The sequence below is a fragment of the Lethenteron reissneri genome, chromosome 34 (assembly GCF_015708825.2).
Source record: "Lethenteron reissneri isolate LAM-NWPU_2019-01 chromosome 34, ASM1570882v1, whole genome shotgun sequence".
Classification (NCBI taxonomy): Eukaryota; Metazoa; Chordata; class Hyperoartia; order Petromyzontiformes; family Petromyzontidae; genus Lethenteron; species Lethenteron reissneri.
The window spans coordinates 2,101,479-2,121,726 of NC_083812.1; the positions used below are offsets into that span (position 1 = coordinate 2,101,479).

At 50.1% G+C, this 20,248-nt stretch overlaps 1 protein-coding gene across 1 annotated transcript in view; it reads right to left on the minus strand.

Annotated features, from left to right (window-relative positions):
* Window positions 1–19,589, minus strand: part of LOC133350475 (dorsal root ganglia homeobox protein-like) — a 34,784-nt gene extending 15,195 nt beyond the window's left edge. The window contains exons 1-4 of the mRNA XM_061564813.1: window positions 19,449–19,589; window positions 14,206–14,292; window positions 1,590–1,684; window positions 647–748 (exon numbers count right to left, since the gene is read on the minus strand). Coding sequence (XP_061420797.1) covers window positions 647–748; window positions 1,590–1,684; window positions 14,206–14,263 — 255 coding nt within the window. The 5' untranslated portion in view covers window positions 14,264–14,292; window positions 19,449–19,589. The remainder of the gene's footprint in view (window positions 1–646; window positions 749–1,589; window positions 1,685–14,205; window positions 14,293–19,448) is intronic.
* Window positions 19,590–20,248: the final 659 nt, after the last annotated feature.

A 20,248-nucleotide genomic window follows, 5' to 3' on the forward strand; every position in this document is an offset into this window, starting at 1 on the left:
ATATATTTATCATTCTTATTTTTTTATATGCACTGCTCTTTCCTAAAACGCATTAATTCCAAGTAGAATATCAGCAGGCTGTGTGCGTATTTATCCCGGTCTTCAATGCAAAGAATGCGTCACTTTTATGTCTGCCAAGGATCTCAATTTTTTGTGTATTCGTCCAATCAATTTCCACAAACTGTTATATACTCGAATCACCAAAACGCTTTTCCTGACTGAATAAGCAAACGCCAGTGCTAGTTGGTAATAGCTCTCAAAATACATCTCAGTGCCGTGGCCGGCATATCGAGCGAGATACGAATCCACATGCACACGTGTATGGCAGGTCAGAGCATGTATGCAAGTGAGGAGCGGTGGCGCAGTGATTAGCGCGCTGCGCTACGAACCTGGCGACCCGAGTTCGATTCCCGCTCACCGCTAACACCAATGAGGATTATTTGAACCGGTCCTGGGCCTTCCTTAGGTCGACTCGTCCTCAAATGAGTACCAGGCGAAAAGGCAGGTGGCCGGGCGTGGTGCCCGGCCACCCACCCCCTCGTGTGCAGTGCCAACCTTCAGCACTTGAGTCCCAACAGTTTGTTACAGGCTATACGGAGTGGGTGAGGGGGGTGTATTTGTCTTGACAGAGTAAAGGTGTGGTTACCTGGACTCGTGCCTCGGTGAGGTTGATTTTCATGGCAAGTTCCTCCCGCGTGAACACGTCTGGGTAGTGCGTCTGAGCAAAGACCGACTCCAGCTCCTCCAGCTGTCAATATGTGGGAAGAACGTCACGCGCGTGTCAAGTTGTGTCTGTGTGCGTGCGTGTGCGTGCATGCGCGTACTACGGGGAGTTGTGTCTGTGTGCGTGCGTGTGCGTGCATGTGCGTACTACGGGGAGCGGTGGTGTAGTTTGATTCCCGCTCACGGCCAGCACTGGTGACGATTATCCGAACCGGTCCTGGGCCTTCCCGAGGAGGTAAAATCGGCCGGGCATCTGATGACAATATTGCCACTGATGATAACACAGATTGATGATGATACTCTTGTTGCTAACGATACTATTGTTCATAATACTGCAAGATGATGCCTATGCTGCTAGTGGCTGATGATGGTTTAGTTCTTTTAAATGTCCGCGTAATAAACCACTTTGTTAAGCCATCCATTTGTAACCAGGTCCCTTCTGAAAAAATAGCTCAGTTTGGCTTTACCTGGTAAAAATATAAGACAGCGTCTGAATGTCTTTCCGACAGCCCTGTTCTTCACCTGAGGACGGCTGCTTGCGTTGTGGCCGAAACGTAGTGAGAATTGTATTTTATTATGTTTTATTTTTATTATTTCCCTTCTACGTGACTTTACCGAAAAAACCAAGAAGATGAATCCCTGCAGTCACGAAAGCTTTAAATCGACATCTAATCATGTGCTATGAAGAAGGGCCATTGCCCGAAACGTTACCAATTATATTCATGTCAGGCAGAGAGGTACGTAAGAACTCTGAATTGTTGTTGTTTTTTGCGCTTGTCCTATATCTGTGCAGCGCTGCCAACGCGACACCACAAAGTTGGATGCGATTTGAGTGAAATGCTGCGGAGTCTCCAGGAGGCGCCCACCTGCTGCAGGGTGAACGTGGTGCGGTTGCGTCTCTGCTTGCGTCGGAAGAAGCCCTCTTCGAAGTCGGCCGATGACGGAAGTTCCCCGGCTCCCACTGGAAGATGTTCCACAGCGAGAAGGGGTGCGCCCCACCCCCCAAGATCAAGCGACCGGGAAAACACAAATATTAGCCCAGCTTCGTTCCGTGTCTTCACGTACAAATATGGACATGGCCTCGTCCATTAGCCGCGTGGCATCGCAGACCGATGATACCGTGCGGTATTAGTTTAACCGTAGCAAACTCTGCACCGCTTTCGACATTTTGGATCTCATCAGCAGTGTCCTTCGAATTTTGGAGCTTCCTGACACCAGACCGTCGCCAGCTTCCAAACTCGCGCCGTGCTACGCACGTGGTGGACCCGAGACTTGGCAGTACAGCAAGTGGGATCGTGCACTCATCTGTGAGCCCAGTTGTTGCGTTATCCCCTCGTGTGTGAGACGGGTTTCGTCAGGTACTCAAATTTGTTATTATTATTATAAAAAAATATATATTGGCCAAACATCCAAATATCGCAGCGTCCTCCTGCAACAAATGTCTTCGAGACCCGGCGAGGATTTTCTGGACACATTAACAACATCAATACCACATGCGTGCGCCCAAACTCGTCACATCTTGGAAGCCAAGCGGGGTTGAGCCTGGTTAGTACCTAGATGGGCGACCCGTGCATAACAGGTGTTATACAAATAGAACAGCACAAGGCAGTCGAGGATTTTTATTTATTTATTGTACGGTTCTTCTACGCTCAAACGTATTGTATTCCGTGAACACCAACCCTCACTCGACCAGCGTGGTGAAGTATAGTCAAACAATCCCCTTTCTTCGCACGAAGTAACGAGGCACTCATCCAGCAGTGGATTTACAAAGAGCTGTTGGTGATGAAAGGGCTGTTGGTGATTAACAGTGTGACGGTGGTTAATAGTTTGCTGGACGGTTTGACTTCTATGTACAGCAATTCTGGAGTGGCAAACTGAAACGAAAATCGGGTGTACTTCTACCGTAGGCTGACTCGGACAAAAATGAGTATTTGTTACGATGAGACAAAGGCAGGCCGGGCGTGGTTAGCTCTAATCGTGGGGGGGGGGGGGGGCAAACACTGTTCATCATCATCATCATGATCCATGTCTTGTGCCAATATTCTCAAGTCGTGTCACATCACTCTGGCACCAATCTCTTAGGTCGTCGTTAGGTCTTCCTCTCTCTCCGTTTACAACAATAACAACACACTTTTAAATGCTCCTGTTTCCCATCCTACAATGCGTCCAAGCACTACTGACGAGCACATATTGCTACTGGCGGCAGGCAGACGCATACGCAACGCGAGCATGTCATCAAACTGCACGTGCAGAGGGAGATGGGAGCGCGGAGAGAGTGCGTGTCCATCTGCCACTATTGCCTCTTATCCCCAGCGGAGATTCAAATCCCTTTAGTAGGAAATTGAAACGCTATTAATGCATTCCCAGCCGACGCCCTGCTCCCCCCCACCCCGCCCGTTACCCCCCCCCCCCCATCAGCCCTGCCCCCCACTCTCCCTCTCTTTGCTCCATCTCTTTCCCGATGGACCCCACCACCTCCCGCCCCCCTCCACTAGACAACGAACCCCTCCCCCCGCCCCCCATCTATGGCAGTAGACGGCCATGCCCTGGTCTCATCCTCGCTGCAGTGGTGGTGGCGGCACTCGCGTTGCGCTTGGTGGCGTAGCCCGCCCGGAGCGGCGCTTGGGAGGCGTAGGCAGGATGAGGAGGTTGTGATGGGTGCTACATCGTGTGCGGGGTAAACTCAAACTAGTTTTGTATTTTAACCAGGGCCCGCTGAGCTATGTAGCTCTTTTCCGGCAGCGACCCGCCCGAAAATGATGGCTCAAACTTAGTGGCGTATCGTCACGTGGAAATTTATCGCGGCCAAATAGTCTGAACGCGTGATGTCGATTCTAAATGTGGATGGGAAAAACCAGGAGGACCCGGAGAAAAATCCACTTCGACCACGGGGAGGAAGACCATACAAACTCAGAATATACAGCAGGCGTCAGGGTCGGATTCGAACACACGACCTCCTGTATACCAGGCGAGGTAGTTAAGATGACCGGTGATGAGGATGGAAGGCAGGTAACAGAGTGGTTCCCAGGGGGTAGACGATCAATGAGAAGATCTCACGCCGGATTGGAGGTGATGGTGGCTCACGGTGGTGATGATGATGATTAGACTGGTTGTTGATTGACATATCAACTGCGCAACAGATAGGAAAACATAACGTCATATGATGAGTATAGCGAGTAGACAGAATATAATAACCAAGTACTGTACACTCACAGCCAAATACCTAAATGCGGATAGTGAGAATTATTCTTTCACACGGTGGGAAGTTGATCAACGACGTTGATGACACGTCCATGTGGGAGTTGGCGAGCGACGGGCTCGGGAGGAGCCGCGTGGCGATTGTCTGAAATGCTGCCGGCAAATGACGGACGAGGCCAAGTGGCGTTGTGGTGTGGTCTATGGTGCGACGCTGGTGACCGCACTCACACTGTGGGGCTATGCTGAATTCATGATGGTGGTGATGGTGGTGATGGTGGTGATGGTGGTGGTGTTGATGAAACTCTACGGGTGGAACTTTGAGATCGGGTGTCAACTTTGTAACAACTTTGGGAACTCGCAGAAAGAAGCAGGCGACTGTGAGATGTGGTGGCCGGGCTTGACCACTCGACTTGATGTGACCTTCTGAACTCGACATATATATCTTTATAGGGACCAATACGTTTGCCACAGTGCCAGTTAGCAAGGAAATGACAGTTGGAGTCCCCATGATAGCAGTTCAGTAATTTCTGCAAGCAATTAGGCGATTGTTCGCGTGAAATGGATGTCAAAAGGCAGCGCAACGCGATCCCAAAGTGTCAACAGCAAATTATGAAATTAACTGCACGTGAAATCTCGAGAAGAAAAAAAAACCCCACCATCAATCATTGTTCTATATTAATACTTGTCCCGAAGCAATTAATGGGTCGCAATGGTTCCTTGCGAGAAGGGATCTAATTTCGTAAAGCACATCCTCGTCATTATTGTAATTATCAATGACCTATCCACTGCTAGGTGAAGGTTCCCCCCCCCCTCCCAAACCGTCGCCACCTCTCACGATCCTACAATGTGATCATCCACCTAGCACCTGCATACGAGCCGATTTCATCGCTCCGTCTCCTCCATTTCAGTGTATTCTTAGTGTTACTTTAGACGTCGTAAGTTAAAATAAAAAAATATATAAATGATATATGTTACAGCCCTTGGTCAATCCACTGCTGGATGAAGGCCTCCACTGGCCGTTGTCGGTCGTTGGACCTTTTTTCTGAGCATACTTCACCACTCTGGTCGGACATCACTCGCCACGTGTTAGCCGTGACCGGGGATCGAACTTACGTTGGCCGGAGGTTCGTTGTGCAATGCACACACTCATGCACGCCTACCACTCCTATCCCATCGTGTACGTGAAATAGCTGTAGCTCAATTCATCGTCAATCTACGGCTTCAATTGTTGCACTTTCATCAGCTAAACATATACATCCGCGCGTATGTGTAAAAGTATAAGTTACCTTTTGTAAACGTAGGACTAATAGAATTTTCTCAGAGCTACCATATCGACGTTTGTGCTGTAATTGCTTTATTAAAGTCATAATCGATTGCCCGGAAATTGACAAGTAACGCACACATTATAAGCGTGCATTTTTAATGTCTTGATCATAACTGTTTAATGCCTTATTCCGACTCCGAATAATGAATTATTGTTAATGTTGATAATTAACTCGCTACTGCTGACGATGGTGATAACGATGGAGACAACGACGACATACTGCTTTTGATGAAGATTATGTTCATGATGATGCTGATGAAGATTATGTTCATGATGATGCTGATGAAGATCATGTTCATGATAATTCCGATGAAAATTATGTTGATTGATGCAGCTGATTATTGCTAATGTTGCTATTGATGATGATAATTGTGATAGCCACGATGCAGCTGCTGATTAGGATGATGATGATTATGTTGTTGTTACTGCCCATGATGATAGCGTTGCTGTAGTTCATGAATGGTGATTGGAAAACGCTAAATGATCTTGTTACTGCTGCTGCTACCGATGATGGATACTGCTGCTGCTTTTCCTGATGCTTCTGCAGCTGCTGATGGCATTGTTAGCGATGCTATTGCTACCACTGATAATAGCGATAACGACACAGGCGATGATGATGATTTAAAAAATTAAAATTACACAAACATAAAACCGCATTACGATGATATGTATCGTACTTCTCGGAGTACAAGAGAGCCAATGCCTCCTGTATTTGAGCAAATGCAGAGGTGCGCCTTATAATCCGTTAGATGTGTGCGAGATCAGATCTGTAGAACTTGATTGACACCGGTATACGTTTGGGGTGCGTCTTACTTCCCAGCACGTCGTATAATAATACAGAGAACACGACGGTGATGCTGTTCTTCACGAGATGCCGTTCAGAGTCGTGGGCAAAATCCAAGAGAAGCAGAACTCACGAGCAGTTTCGCCATTCTCGTTGTCATCGCTAGAATCACATCGTGCTGCCTGGAGCACTGATGAGACCCATAAGGCCGAAACCGGTCCAGAGTTTTCTTCCTGAAACAAACACCACTTGGTAACGTTGGTCTGACAAGCCAATGGGCTGATGGACTACAACGTGACTTTGTTTACATTTTGTATAAATAAGAATGCCAGAGATGGCTATGTTGTGGAGTAAGTGGAAGAGACCTCGCAAGAAATGAGGGCGTGAGTCGACGTGTGACTGTGGCATCATCATCATCATCAGCAGCAGCAGGGAGGAGAACGCTGAGCGAGGATAGACCGAGCACCAGAAGGTGGGAAGACTCGGCTGGAAGGAGAGGAAGTTGAGACCGTGAGAGCCGAGAGCAAAGACAAAGACGGAGGGGTACCAGAGGACCCAAGAGGAGATCGCGAGAAGTTCTCAACGGGGAAGGGCGTGGAGGCCATGTGGGGTGTCCGTGGAGATGGGGAGAGATCGCAGGCGGTGGAGAGGGAGGAGAGGAGAGAGCAACTCGGACAGTAGACAACATCTCTCCGTGTGTGTGTGTGGGGAGCGGTCGCGGGCCGCACAACGAACACGGCGACCCGAGTTCGATTCCGGCTTCACGGCCAACGCCCGTGACGAATAACTGAACCGGTCCTGGGTCTCCCCTAGGTCGACTCAGACTCAAATGAGTACCCGGTGCAGTGTGTTAACATCGCCGCTGGAGAGACAAAGGCGGTCGGGCGTGGTTCAGGCCACTTACTCCCTCGTGCACCGTTCCGGCCTTCATAGGTGCTGCTCGCTAACAGCACCGTCCCCAACAGTCTGTTCAGGCTACACGTGGGAGGGGATCTTGGTCTCTGTGTGTGTTCATCTGCTAATGAGAGCGCCGTTAAATACCCCGCCTGGCCGCCACGTGTAATTCTGCGCGGGGGGGAGGGGTCACCGCGGCTCGTAACCCCTTTTTTCTAGGAGCCCCCCTCGGTAAGGAACGCGTGCGCGCGGCCTAATGCTCAATCAATGAGCAATCGACAAGTCGCCAACTCCTGCCATCAATTATGCATGGCGAGCAACAGGGAAAGGGGGTGGGGAGGTAGTGGTGGGGGGGGGGTGGAGGACGGCGATGTAGGAGGGAGAGCCCGGCAGAGGATACACGTGTACGGAGGAATACCACAGACGAACGGATGGACGGAGACACACACGGCGGACAGGACGGACAGACGGACGGACGCACAGTCGCACAGCGCGGTCGGGCAAACTAAGGGACACGAAATTTCGGAGAAACAGCGGGTTGTTGGAAGTAATAGGGAAGTCGGTGGGTGATGGTTGACGATGTTGCTACTGTGGGGTTAGGGGGAGGACGCGGTGTTTAGATTGTGTTGGTGGGTGGTGGTGGTGTGATGGTGCTAAGAGAGTGGTGGTGGTGGTGGTGGTGATGAGTTGAGGATGGTGATGAGTTGAGGATGGTGATGGTGATGAGTTGAGGATGATGATTCTCATGGTGGTGGTGGTGGGGGAGGAGTGATGATGGTGGTGGTGAGAATGGTGATAGGGAATGGGGTGGTGGTGATGGGGAGGGGGGGGGGTCGTGATGGTGGCGGGGGAGGGGGGTAGTGGTGGTGGTAGTGGTGGTGGTGGTTGAGTCTGGCCAGTACCCCCATCTGTGTACGGGTCAGCCTCGCGGTCATGTCGGCGCATAACGCAAACCCCAAATATTTTGACAGAGCACTTGGGCACAAACAAACACACGGTTCGATACGGGATCATGATCCCTCGCCCACCCCGGGAGGACGAAGCGACACGCGATACGGGACGCGCTGATGCGTCTGGGTGTGCGTGTGTGTGTACGCCTGTGTGGGTGAGTGTTAGGCGTACGCCTGTGTGTGTGTATGGGATGGGGAGCGGTGGCGCAGTGGTTTGAGCGCTGCACTTACAAACCAGGCGACACGAGTTCGACTCCCGCTCACGGCCGATACCAGCGACGATTATCTGAACTGGCCTCCCCAAGGTTGGCTTGGCCTCAAAGGAGCACCTGGTTAGGTCTGTTCACGTTTTCACTCGGGAGACAAAGGCGGTCGGGCGTGGTGCTCGCCTACCCATCCCCTCGTAAAAGCACTTTCTCCAACAATCTACGTCGGCTGTACGGGCGTCTTTGTCTAAGTCGTAGTGTACGAGTGCGTTTCTGAGTGTGCGTGCGTTTGTGTGCGTTTCAATGGGCGTTCGTTCGCGGTTAGCGCTACGCTGCGCGACGAACCTGGCGATCCGAGTTCGCTTCCCACTCATGGCCAAAATCAGTGACGATTATCTGAACCAAGCTTGGGCCTCTCCTAGGTCGACTCAGCCTCAAATGAGTACCTGGGGCGGCGAGTAAACATCGCCACTGGGGAGACAAAGGCGGACCGGGCGTGGTGCTGGCCATCCACCCCTTCGTATGCCGTTCTGGCCTTCATAGGTGCTCGCTAACAACACTTGCCCCAACAGTTTGCAAAGGCTATACGGGAGATCTTTGTCTTTTTTTGTGCGTCTCAGTGGTTCTCGCGCCCAGCTACAAACTCAAATCTCCCGGTTCAATTCCTGGATTCGATGGTGCAACACCGCGCCAGTGACATTGAATATGTCATGGGATTCTCCTAGGTTGACTGAACATTAAGTGAGTAACCGGTTCTGTGCTGTTAATATTATCATAATTCGGAACACAATGAAGGTCATATAAATGGCGGTGATACAAGTTAAATAGGCGACGTTTAAGGCAATTGTCCTTCGTAGCAGATAAACTGTGATTAAGGGCCATTGCTAGAAACGCTGCCGATTATATTTCTAATTGTGAGAATAGGGTTTCCACCTTTTTTTCTGGCAACAAAACAGATGTTAAGATGTTAAACACCCAACTGAACCCCTTTACAAGGAATCATGTCTGCATTAACCACAATGCTTGGGGTCAGAATGCAAACAAAAACACGCTCCGATAAGAAATGCATTGTCTTTGAAACTGATTGGTCCACACCAGAGACAGCTTTGGTGTTTTAACATCTTAACACAACTGTTTTGTTGCCAGAACAAGGGGGGGAACCTATTCTCATATTTTGGTACTGGCAAAGGAGGTCCCATATAAATTTATAATTGTTTTTGAGTCTGTTGTTTATTGTGTAACACTGCCTCAAAATAATGACTTTTAACTTCAATAGGTGCTCTCAAACACAACTCTAAAGTATCACAGAGCGATGGTCTTCTTCGTGGGTGTTTGTTGTGGTGTAATCACGTGCCAGTAGCCGATGTAAATCTTTAACTGTGGCCTCGATCGGCTCGGGAGATGAAACGTTGCACAAACACGGTCGAGGTTGTGCTTTATTTTCTCGAGAGCTGCCATAACGGACAATAATCCTCAAAAACAAATAAATTGTCTTAAAGGTTCCAACATGGGTCCGAAAAAACATACGATCTGCCGGTTGGTTGGTTTCACTCGGAGGGCAAGCGTCAGCCTAAAGTTGCACGTTGCTTTAGATTTAAGTCTCGTGCTAAACAATTACAATTATAACATTCCCATCATCACCGAAATAAGTCATTCTCCTCCCGTGGAGTGTGACGCTAAAAGCCGACAGAAGGCGAACGAAACCTGCTTACCCGTTCCACAGTAATACTATAATTACATTTGTAATCGAAAAACGGCTTGCATAATTACTAAACCAAGCAAATGACTAAACTAAACTATACATGAATACAGCGGGTGTTATAAAGGCTATTGCCTATAGAGAGAACAAAATTGCTGCTTTATACTCCCCGCCTTCAGTGACCAGAGTGGTGAAGTATGGTCAAACAACTCCCCCACCACCCTTCACGACCGGCACGGCTTGGAGGAGACCCTCATCCAGCAGTGGATTGACCCACACATCGTCTCTACTACGAGGACAATGCCTGAACACCCGCGTGTTGACCGACGTTCCGGCTGAACCCACTTCACAACGGCCCCCCCTCCGTCTTGCACAAAGTAATGATGAATAATTGAAGAGGCGCTTTGCCTGATAACACCTGCCAGCCATTAGCATCTGTTTCGCGGGACACGCATCCTGCTGATGATACTTAAGAAACGTCGAAACCGGCCCTGGGTTTGTCTTGGTTTTTGTGTTTTTGTATCAACGGTGGTCGTGACCAGACACTGAACATTACTCGGCCTGATCGCGGTAGAGCATTGACTGTTGTCTGCATATTAATTGTGATGTTACGTTCATATTCTAGCGTCTTTCGGTAAAGTCACGTAGATAGGTTGAAAGAAAAAAAAATGTTACGTTCGCTTACGTAAGCCCCACGACCTGTTATGTGGTCTATATTTTAAGAAAGATAGAAACGTAACTTGTATTGTAATGAATGGGACCATCTTTATTATGATGATAATTATGATGGTAATTAGATGATAATTCTGATGATAATTATGATGTTTTCACCGTCCTGCAAGTTTTTTTGGTTCCAATAATTGGGTATCTTTTACACATGTGCATTTTGCCTAATTTTATTTTTTGTCTTCGGTCTTAACAACAACAACAACATCTATTTCATTATGCCAAATAAGACCAAAATGTATCGCCTTTGAAAATAACAATTATGCATATATTTGCATTACATGGAGACTACATTAACATTTAAATGTTTTATCAAAACGTCACACGGTGTGTGTACAGTATATGTATATAATTGACAAGGATTGTACAGGTTTCCCTCGCTCTATGCGGGCTCGCTTTGTGCGATTTCGCGCTGGAGATGCGGCCAAACGATTTCTACCAAAAATTGTCTCTTGTGTGGCCTAACATCACTCGCATGCGGCTATGCGCTCGGACGTGGGACACGAATGTGCGTGTACTGTGTGCGTGTACTGTGTGTACTGTGTACATTGTGTGTGTACTGTGTGTGTACTGTGTACATTGTGTGTGTACTGTGTGTGTACTGTGTGTGTGTACTGTGTGTGTACGGTGTACATTGTGTGTGTACTGTGTGTGTACATTGTGTGTGTGCTGTGTGTGTGTACTGTGTGTGTACGGTGTACATTGTGTGTGTACTGTGTGTGTACTGTGTATTGTGTGTGTACATTGTGTGTGTACTGTGTGTATGTACTCTGTACATTGTGTGTGTACTGTGTGTGTACGGTGTACATTGTGTGTGTGTACTGTTTGTGTACTGTGTATGTACTGTGTGTGTACTGTGTGTACTGTGTACATTGTGTGTGTACTGTGTGTGTACTGTGTACATTGTGTGTGTACTGTGTGTGTGTACTGTGTGTGTGTACTGTGTTCGTACTGGGTGTGTACTGTGTACATTGTGTGTGTACATTGTGTGTGTACTGTGTGTGTACTGTGTGTACTGTGTACATTGTGTGTGTGCTGTGTGTGTACTATGTCCGCTGCTCGACAGCCATCTGTCCCGTGCAGTTTCACTTCCTGCGCACTTTTTTTGCAACGCATCTACCACACAAAGCGAGGGGAGCGGTGGCGCAGTGGTTAGCACGCTGCCGTCCGAGTCCGATTCCTGGCTGTAGCCAACATCAGTGGCGAGTGATATCGGAATCGATCCGAGGCTCCCTCGCTTCATAAACCCATTTGTGTCTGAGGGTGACAAATTGCTTGGATTATTAGTACGGTTGGCTACGTACGGTGCGAAAGAAGTTCACCATTGGGTTAGCGCAATTCATGAGATAACCCGAGTTCGAATTCCGCCCGTGGCTAACATCGCTGGCGAGTGATACCTGAACCAGTCCTGGCCCTCCCTTTGAGTCAGCCCACTTCGCCAGCCTGCACAGACCACCCTGCGTGACCGACAAGGCGTGGATCCAGCAGTGGATTGACACAAGGGCTCAGGACTATCGCCCCTTGTAAGTGCGCGAGACTTCAGCGACGACGCTGCTGCTGCTGCTGCTGCAGCGAGTGATGGGTGGTGGTCGTGACGACTCCAGCCTGTTGGGAGTCGGCGTCTCTCCGAGGACTTGGCGCGCACCGCCTGCCTAATGGACGCGGATAAAGCCTCCCCTGCGCAGGGCGCGCGCGTGCACGTGCGTGTGTGCGCGTGCACGCGTGTGTGCGCGTGCGTACGTGTGTGCGCGTGCGTGCGTGTGTGCGCGTGCACGTGCGTGTGTGCGCGTGCGTGTGTGCGCGTGCGTACGCTGCGCTACGAAACTGGCGACCCGGATTCGTTCCCCGCTGACGATTTTTCTGAACCGGTCCTGGGCCTCCCCTAGGTCGACTCAGCCTCGAATGAGACAAAGGCGGCCGGGCGTGGTTGGTGGTCACCCACCCACCCCCTCGTGTGCCGTGTCGCCCTTCATTGGGTCTCTTCACGCTACACAGGGTGTCGCTGTCTTGTATTTGTTTGAAAACGAGTGACCGTCTCTGTAGATCGAAGTGCGCGTACCAGAGCGAGTGTACGTGTGGGTGTGCGCGAAAATCAACCCTAAGGCGAACCATCTGCGTGGCGCGCGCGCACAGACGCACAAAGACAAAGGTCCCCCTTGTAGCCTTAACAAACTGTTGGGGAAATCGCTGTTAGCGAGGCCCCTATGAAGGTTGGCACGGCACACGAGGGGGTGGGTGGCCAGCACCACGCCCGGCCGCCTTTGCGTCTCTAGTAGCGATGTTTACACACCACACCAGGTACTCATTTGAGACGGGAGGGCCCATGACCGGTTCAGATAATCGTCACCGGTGTTGCCCGTCAGCAGGAATCGAACTCGGGCCGCTGGGTTCGTAGCGCCGCGCGCTCACCACTGCGCCACCGCTCCCCACTACAAGGCCAAGCCGAGCTGTAGACGTATGGCAAACGAGGTGGAAAACGAAACAGAGGTCAAGAATGTGATGGGCGAAAGAAAAAATGTTGCATTTAAATGCAGTATACACAATACCGTTACGTCGTTTAATGTGTACGTTAAACACACCGGAATGCTGTAATGCAGTATATAATGTGTATTGCATGCGCGGGGGCACGGCGTGGAATCTATAATGTATATCCACAATAATTGTAAAACTGCGAAGCACAAACGCCGCTCCATGCAGAAGCGTAGAAGCGCAGATCCAAGTCTCATCTCTCCCGTTTCTTCTTTCCTTATTCATCATTTTCCTCTTACTTCCCATTCATTCTCGTTCCCGTTCCTCTTCCTATTCAACACTTCACCGACTCGACTCCACTGCCCGTGGTGTGCCGCGCGTTGGTACAACACTCCTGTCGCCGTGCAAACCCAACTATGGACTCCCCACACAGTGAACCCACCGTGGTCTACGTTTCTTCAACGAAGGAGGAGGATTATAGCAAAACGACACGAACTCTCTCTACGTGCTGAAGCCCTCTCGTCGTGAACAGCAGCAGACATCGACATTTATATCCTGAACATACTGCAGCCATGCTCAAGAATACAATTGTAACTTTAAATTCGTAGTTATTGCGTTTAATGATTTTTTTATACCGCCCCAAAACCAATAACTTCAGATATTGCTCCCAACTCCACGACTAATGTGTTGAACATTATTCGCGGAAACTTGTATAATGTCTGGACTAGAAATAGTATGAGTTGTATATGAACACAGACGTGTGTGTGTGTGCGTACACCTCGCTCGTTGTGCAATATTCCACAAGGACCCCGTGTGCTCGTTCTCTACGATATCGGTGCATTGTTGTTGTTGTTGTAGCTGCACTCACGCTGCCCCACGGATCTCGAGTGCAAAATAGCCGGGAAATCGTCCAAACGGGATCGTCATCCGTGCAAGACGTCACGTAAACTAAACACTCAAGTAGATAGTCATTTTACAACAGCTGATGCACACACACATTGCATTTGACACACACACACACACTTCCTCTGACACACATACACACTGCCTGTGACACATACTTCCTCTGACACACATACACACTGCCTGTGACACACACACACACTGCCCGTGACACACACTGCCTGTGACACACACACACACTTCCTCTGACACACACACACACACACTTCCTCTGACACACATACACACTGCCTGTGACACACACAGACACACGCGGCGCGTAAACTCACGTGTGTTGGCCTCATAGCAGTCGCTGTCCAGCGCCTGAGGTACGTGGTAGTAAAACATCGCGACAGGGCGCGCTCAGCCTCGACTGCCTGCAGGAGCGAGATCAGAGACCAACAGATTAATCATTCACTCACCAACAACACCATCCACTCACTCACCAACAACATCATTCACTCACTCGCGAACAGCATAATTCAATAATCAACAGCACCATTCACTCGTCAACAGCATCATTCACTCACTCACGAACAGCATCATCATCATCATCATCCACTCATCATCAACAACATCATTCACGAACCAACAGCACCATCCACTCACTCACCAACAACATCATTCACTCACTCGCGAACAGCATAATTCAATAATCAACAGCACTCGTCAACAGCATCATTCATTCACTCACTCATCAACAGCATCATCATTAACTCACTCACCAATAGCATCATCATCATCATCATCATCATCCACTCATCAACAACATCATTCACGAACCAACAGCACCATTCACTCGCACTCCTCAACGCCAGGCTCTGCAAACAAGAGGTCGTCGAGTCCGACACTCGTGGACCAGCACCGTGGCGCTGGACCCGCGAGCGTCATCACGCGGGACCATCGCTCAAGCAGCGATTTTTCCTGCGACTAAACCACCACGAGTGTTCCCGACCTCACCGTACACCAGAAGCCAAGCAGGTGTGGAGACCCTTTCGTCCCTTGACGAGCGACTGCCTGGGAATGACCAGGTGGTGTAGGGCTTGGGATGCGTTGCGAACACGCGATAGCGGTGCGGACATTGATTCTTAGATCTATCTGTGCGGAGTTACGAGTGTGCTCCGCATACGCATGGTGGGGGTTTTTCCCCCACGCGTTATCCTTCCACGTAAAACCATCCAAGGAGTTTGGGAATTGGCCAAATATACCAATGTGGCGGAATACCGGTGGCGAGATGTTAACTACCTCGCCTGGTATACAGGAAGTCGTAGGTTCGATTCCCACCGTGACGCCTGCTGCTGTATATTTGGAGTTTGCGTGTTTTTTCCCGGCTCCTCCGGTTTATTACCTCCACATTTAGAATCAACATCACGCGTTAAGAGGATTTGGCTGCGATACATTTCCAAGCAATAAGCCACGTGGGTTGAGCTATTATTTGGGGTCAGGTCGCTTCTGAAAAAGAGCCACATAGCTCAGTTGGCTTCACCTGGTTAAACAAAAAAAGAGTTGAATCATATTTTACCGCCTTCAAATGATTTTTGAGACTCGGTCAGACTTTCCTTGAAATATAGTTTTACAATGTCCACTTTTCCTTGTTTAGACACATTGTCCGAGGGAACACACACAATCCAACACGATGGCCGTGACGTGGCTGTTACCCGATAACTAAATTGAGTATCGATTCGACGATATCGAATTGGATATTGGATACAACGCAAATCGTCTCCGAGCATTTCACTGTCTCTGAAAACGAGCTATATAGCTCAGTGGGCCTTACCTGTTAAAATAGAAATAGTTTAGTTTAGTCCCCAAGCGGGACTCGGCCTTAAAATAAGCACCAGGTGCGATGTGTAAGGATCAGTATTGGGGAGACAAAGGCGGCCGGGCGTGGTGTTATGGTCACTCAACCAGCTCGTGTGCCGTGCCGGCCCGCATTGGGTGGTCGCTAGCAGCATTTGCCCCAACAGCCTGGATCAGACGACCCGGGGGATCTTTGTTCCTGTGTGTTCGACCGGTCTCGTTTGCGAACGCATTTCTTTGCAGTCAAATTGACAAATTTCATGAGTAACCCTAGCCTTGTGAACCCCCATTGGAGTAGGGTACAACACAAACAACCAATTTAAAAAAGCAACAATCCTCTAAAAGACGCGATGTCTACAACAGCAAGAAACAAGTTGTATAAAACGGAGAGTTATTTGTAGATAAAGCTGCAACTCGACGGTGAACGCAGGAATATTTCAGCAGAGAGATTTCCGCGCTCAACAATGATCACCCGAGGCAATGCTAAAAGTCGAGGGCTCTCACGTTACTGCCTCAATCGATGTGAAAATGACTTCGGTCATCTTGGGGGAATCGCACAGTTTGAGTTGGCGGTTTGCTGATCGTCAATCGATGTCGGCAGGAAAAACCTCGGTGACCTGGGAACCGAAGCGCGTTTCCCTTACACCGCACGCGGCAAATCCCGCACCTGCTGCACAACACAATCACAACAGCGACAGCAAAGATCGTCCGGTGCTCGACCATACTTCATCCACGGGTGTTGGCCACGCTCAACCCTGCTACCGATTTCCTAGATCCGACTTGGCCCGAGGGATGAGCCTTTGGTGGAGCGGTGGCACCGCGATGAGCCGTCACTGCACGAGCTGCAATCAACTTTGGTGACCCGAGTTTGTAAACTATATTTTTATTTTATTTTACCAGGTAAGGTCCATTAAGCTCTACATAGCGCTATTCAGTAGCGACCTGGCCATAAATGATAGCCAAATTAAGTGGCTTATCACGTGGACATTAATAGCAGCCAAATATTCGAAACGTATTTTTCTAACTTTAGAGGGGGAAACGGGAGGACCCGAAGAACAATCCACGCGACCACGGGCAGAGAGAGACATCGCAAACTCCAATATACAGCAGGCGTCAGGGTCGGGGTCGAATCGACGACCTCCTGCACACCAGGCGAGGTTGTGAACATCTCGCTACCTTGGCGTCGAGTTTGATTCTGGGCCACGGCTAACATCAGTGGCGAGTGATGTCAGAACCGGTCTTGTCCTCCCCTCCACCACCCAGTTCCCACCACCCCACCCGGCCCCCTTCGCCAACCCGCGCTGACGAGCGTGGTGAAGTATGGTCACAGCATTGCCTGCGTGCGACTGACACACAGCTCAGACAGGCAGGCCGTCATCCAGCAGTGGATTGGTAAAAGGGCTCGTAAGTTGTAATAACTACTGCCTGTTTACGTTGTGAAACTTCGCTACAGAAGCATTTACAATTCCAGGTAGGTCGCCCCGCAGTGCAACGCGGCACACACGCGAACGTTACTCTGACGCCTGTTTTTTTTGTATTAACTCTGTCATTAAATAAAAGTCTTTACTCTCGTTTCGGACAACCTGGTGTAACACAGCTCAGGTGTGTAGCGACAAGATCGGAGCCGTTCGCTTTAAAGGAAGCCGCCAGGTGACCTGCTGATATTCCCGGGAGATAGGTACGGCGTGGAAGAAGTTCAACATACACGCATATACCCTGTACATATTACGTGTGTGTGCGTGTCCATCTGCCTGTCCGTGTGTCCTTCCATCTGCGTGTATGTCCTATCCGGTCCATGGTGTGTCCGTCCTCAAGTTGGTCCGTCTAAGTGTCATCGATTCGTCCGCCTACCCGGCCCCTTGTCCCTTCGTCTTAAGACTCTGCTCACGTCCTGACGAAAACTACAAAATCCCTTAAACCAGCTCACCAATCAGCTCACCAACACAATACAAAACTCACCACTCAGCTCACCAACACAATACAAAACTCACCACTCAGCTCACCAACACAATACAAAACTCCCCGCTCAGCTCACTAACACAATACAAAACTCATCGCTCAGCTCACCAACACAATATAAAACTCACCGCTCAGCTCACCAACACAATACAAAACTCATCACTCAGCTCACCAACACAATACAAAACTCACCACTCAGCTCACCAACACAATACAAAACTCACCGCTCAGCTCACCACCACAATACAAAACTCACCACTCAGCTCACCAACACAATACAAAACTCACCACTCAGCTCACCAACACAATACAAAACTCACCGTTCAGCTCACCAACACAATACAAAACTCACCGCTCAGCTCACCACCAACACAATACAAAATCACCACTCAGCTCACCAACACAATACAAAACTCACCACTCAGCACACCAACACAATACAAAACTCACCGCTCAGCTCACCAACACAATACAAAACTCACCACTCAGCTCACCAACACAATACAAAACTCACTGCTCAGCTCACCAACACAATACAAAACGCATCACTCAGCTCACCAACACAATACAAAACTCACCACTCAGCTCACCAACACAATACAAAACTCACTGCTCAGCTCACCAACACAATACAAAACTCATCACTCAGCTCACCAACACAATACAAAACTCACCACTCAGCTCACCAACACAATACAAAACTCATCACTCAGTTCACCAACACAATACAAAACTCATCACTCAGCTCACCAACAACCAAATACAAAACTCACCACTCAGCTCACCAACACAATACAAACTCACCACTCAGCTCACCAACACAATACAAAACTCACCGCCAGCTCACCAACACAATACAAAACTCACCACTCAGCTCACCAACACAATACAAAACTCATCACTCAGCTCACAAACAACCAAATACAAAACTCACTGCTCAGCTCACCAACACTCAAGTCAGCACACGACTCTCGACGCCGGTCGGGTCGTGAAGTGGGGGGGGGGGGGTTATTTGACCATACTTCACCACTCTGACCAGCGCGCGTTGGTGACGGCGCGGAGCATAGACGCGCGAGCATAGAAAACACAGTACAACAAACCACGAGGCTGCGGTCTGCTACCAAACCACGTGGCCCCGAAGTGGCCGATAACAACCCGTTATGCATGGCGGCCTCCCATCAAAACTTGACGCAGGCTCAGCCCCGCTTAGCTTTGCGAGGTCTGCCGAGATCGGGCGCGTTCCCCTGCGAGTGCTGCTCTCAACTAAAACATCTCCCCGCGAGGTGGCCTCTGCCTAGACATCAACCGAACACCACCTGCCTGGCCACAGCAACGTCTAAAGCAAGCCCCCCCTGCCCCCCCTGCCCCCTCTGCCCCCCCTGCCCCCCCTGCCCCCCATTCCCTCGCGACAACCCCCCCCCACGACTTCCCCACGCCCCCCACTGCTACAACCGCACGGCGCTCACTCAATTCAATTACCGGCTCACCGCCACTATCTGCGACGATAAGGGAACGATCCTAATGTATACAGCCGACTTCCGACAGAGATAAGCGAAGCCCGCAGCGACGACGAAGACGAAGATAATTCATAAAGCCGCGGCCACGGGGCACTTTAAACAACGCCGCAGAGAAATCCCCGCGCGCGATCCGAGTGGCGAGGGGTCGTGCGGTTGGTTGGTTGGTTGCGCGGTGTGGGAAGTTGTGAGAACTCTGTCCGAGTAACTGCGAGCTGCAGCCGGGTGTGGACCGAGGCGTTTCGTCGTTTGGTACTCACAGAGACAGATGCTGCTGCTGCTGCCCGCTGCTGCTGCTGCTGCCCGCTGCTGCTGCCCGCTGCTGTGTCAGCTGCTTCCTGCTCGTCCTGCCCGGTCGCTCCCTCCCTCGCTCGCTCGCTCTCCTGTCGCACTCACGCCGCGTTCCGATTCTTGACTCAAATTCATCAGCTCGCTCTCTGGCTTTATAATGTAATCCCTCAACCCTCCCCTGCCAACTCCACCCACCTCCCCCCACCCCTCCCCTCCCACCATGCTGCACCTTCACCCTCCCAGCAGTCTCCCTCCCCACCACCCACCCCCCCCCCCCAATTTTGCTCACTCTTAATGGACTTTTGCAACCAATAATAATCGTATTATTCCCACCACCTCGTTGTTCAGCGGGGAATATATGCAATATACAGCCCTTACCCCTCCCACACCACCACCATCATCACATCACCCCTCGTCTCTCACCACCAGACCCCCGCCTCAATTCTCTACCTCCGGCATTGGCACGCGAGTTTGTCGAAGAAGACCTATCGATGAGGGTTTGTGCAGTGCTGTTCCATCTCTGCCTGTGTGCGTGGTGCGTGGTGCTTGCGTTGTAAGGGAGTGGAGTTCTCAGCGGCGGCAGAGCGAGCGCCTCGCGATCGGAAGGTCGACTTAGCACCATCATCCTGTCCGGACCAATAAAAGGAGAATCAATGTTGTGAAGTCAACAGCGGAGTTTCGCATGGATATACTAATCCCCGCCATAGGAATGTGGATTGTTCACCTCTGGCTTAGGGCTGTAAAAATGACATGAGCACCACCTCGATGA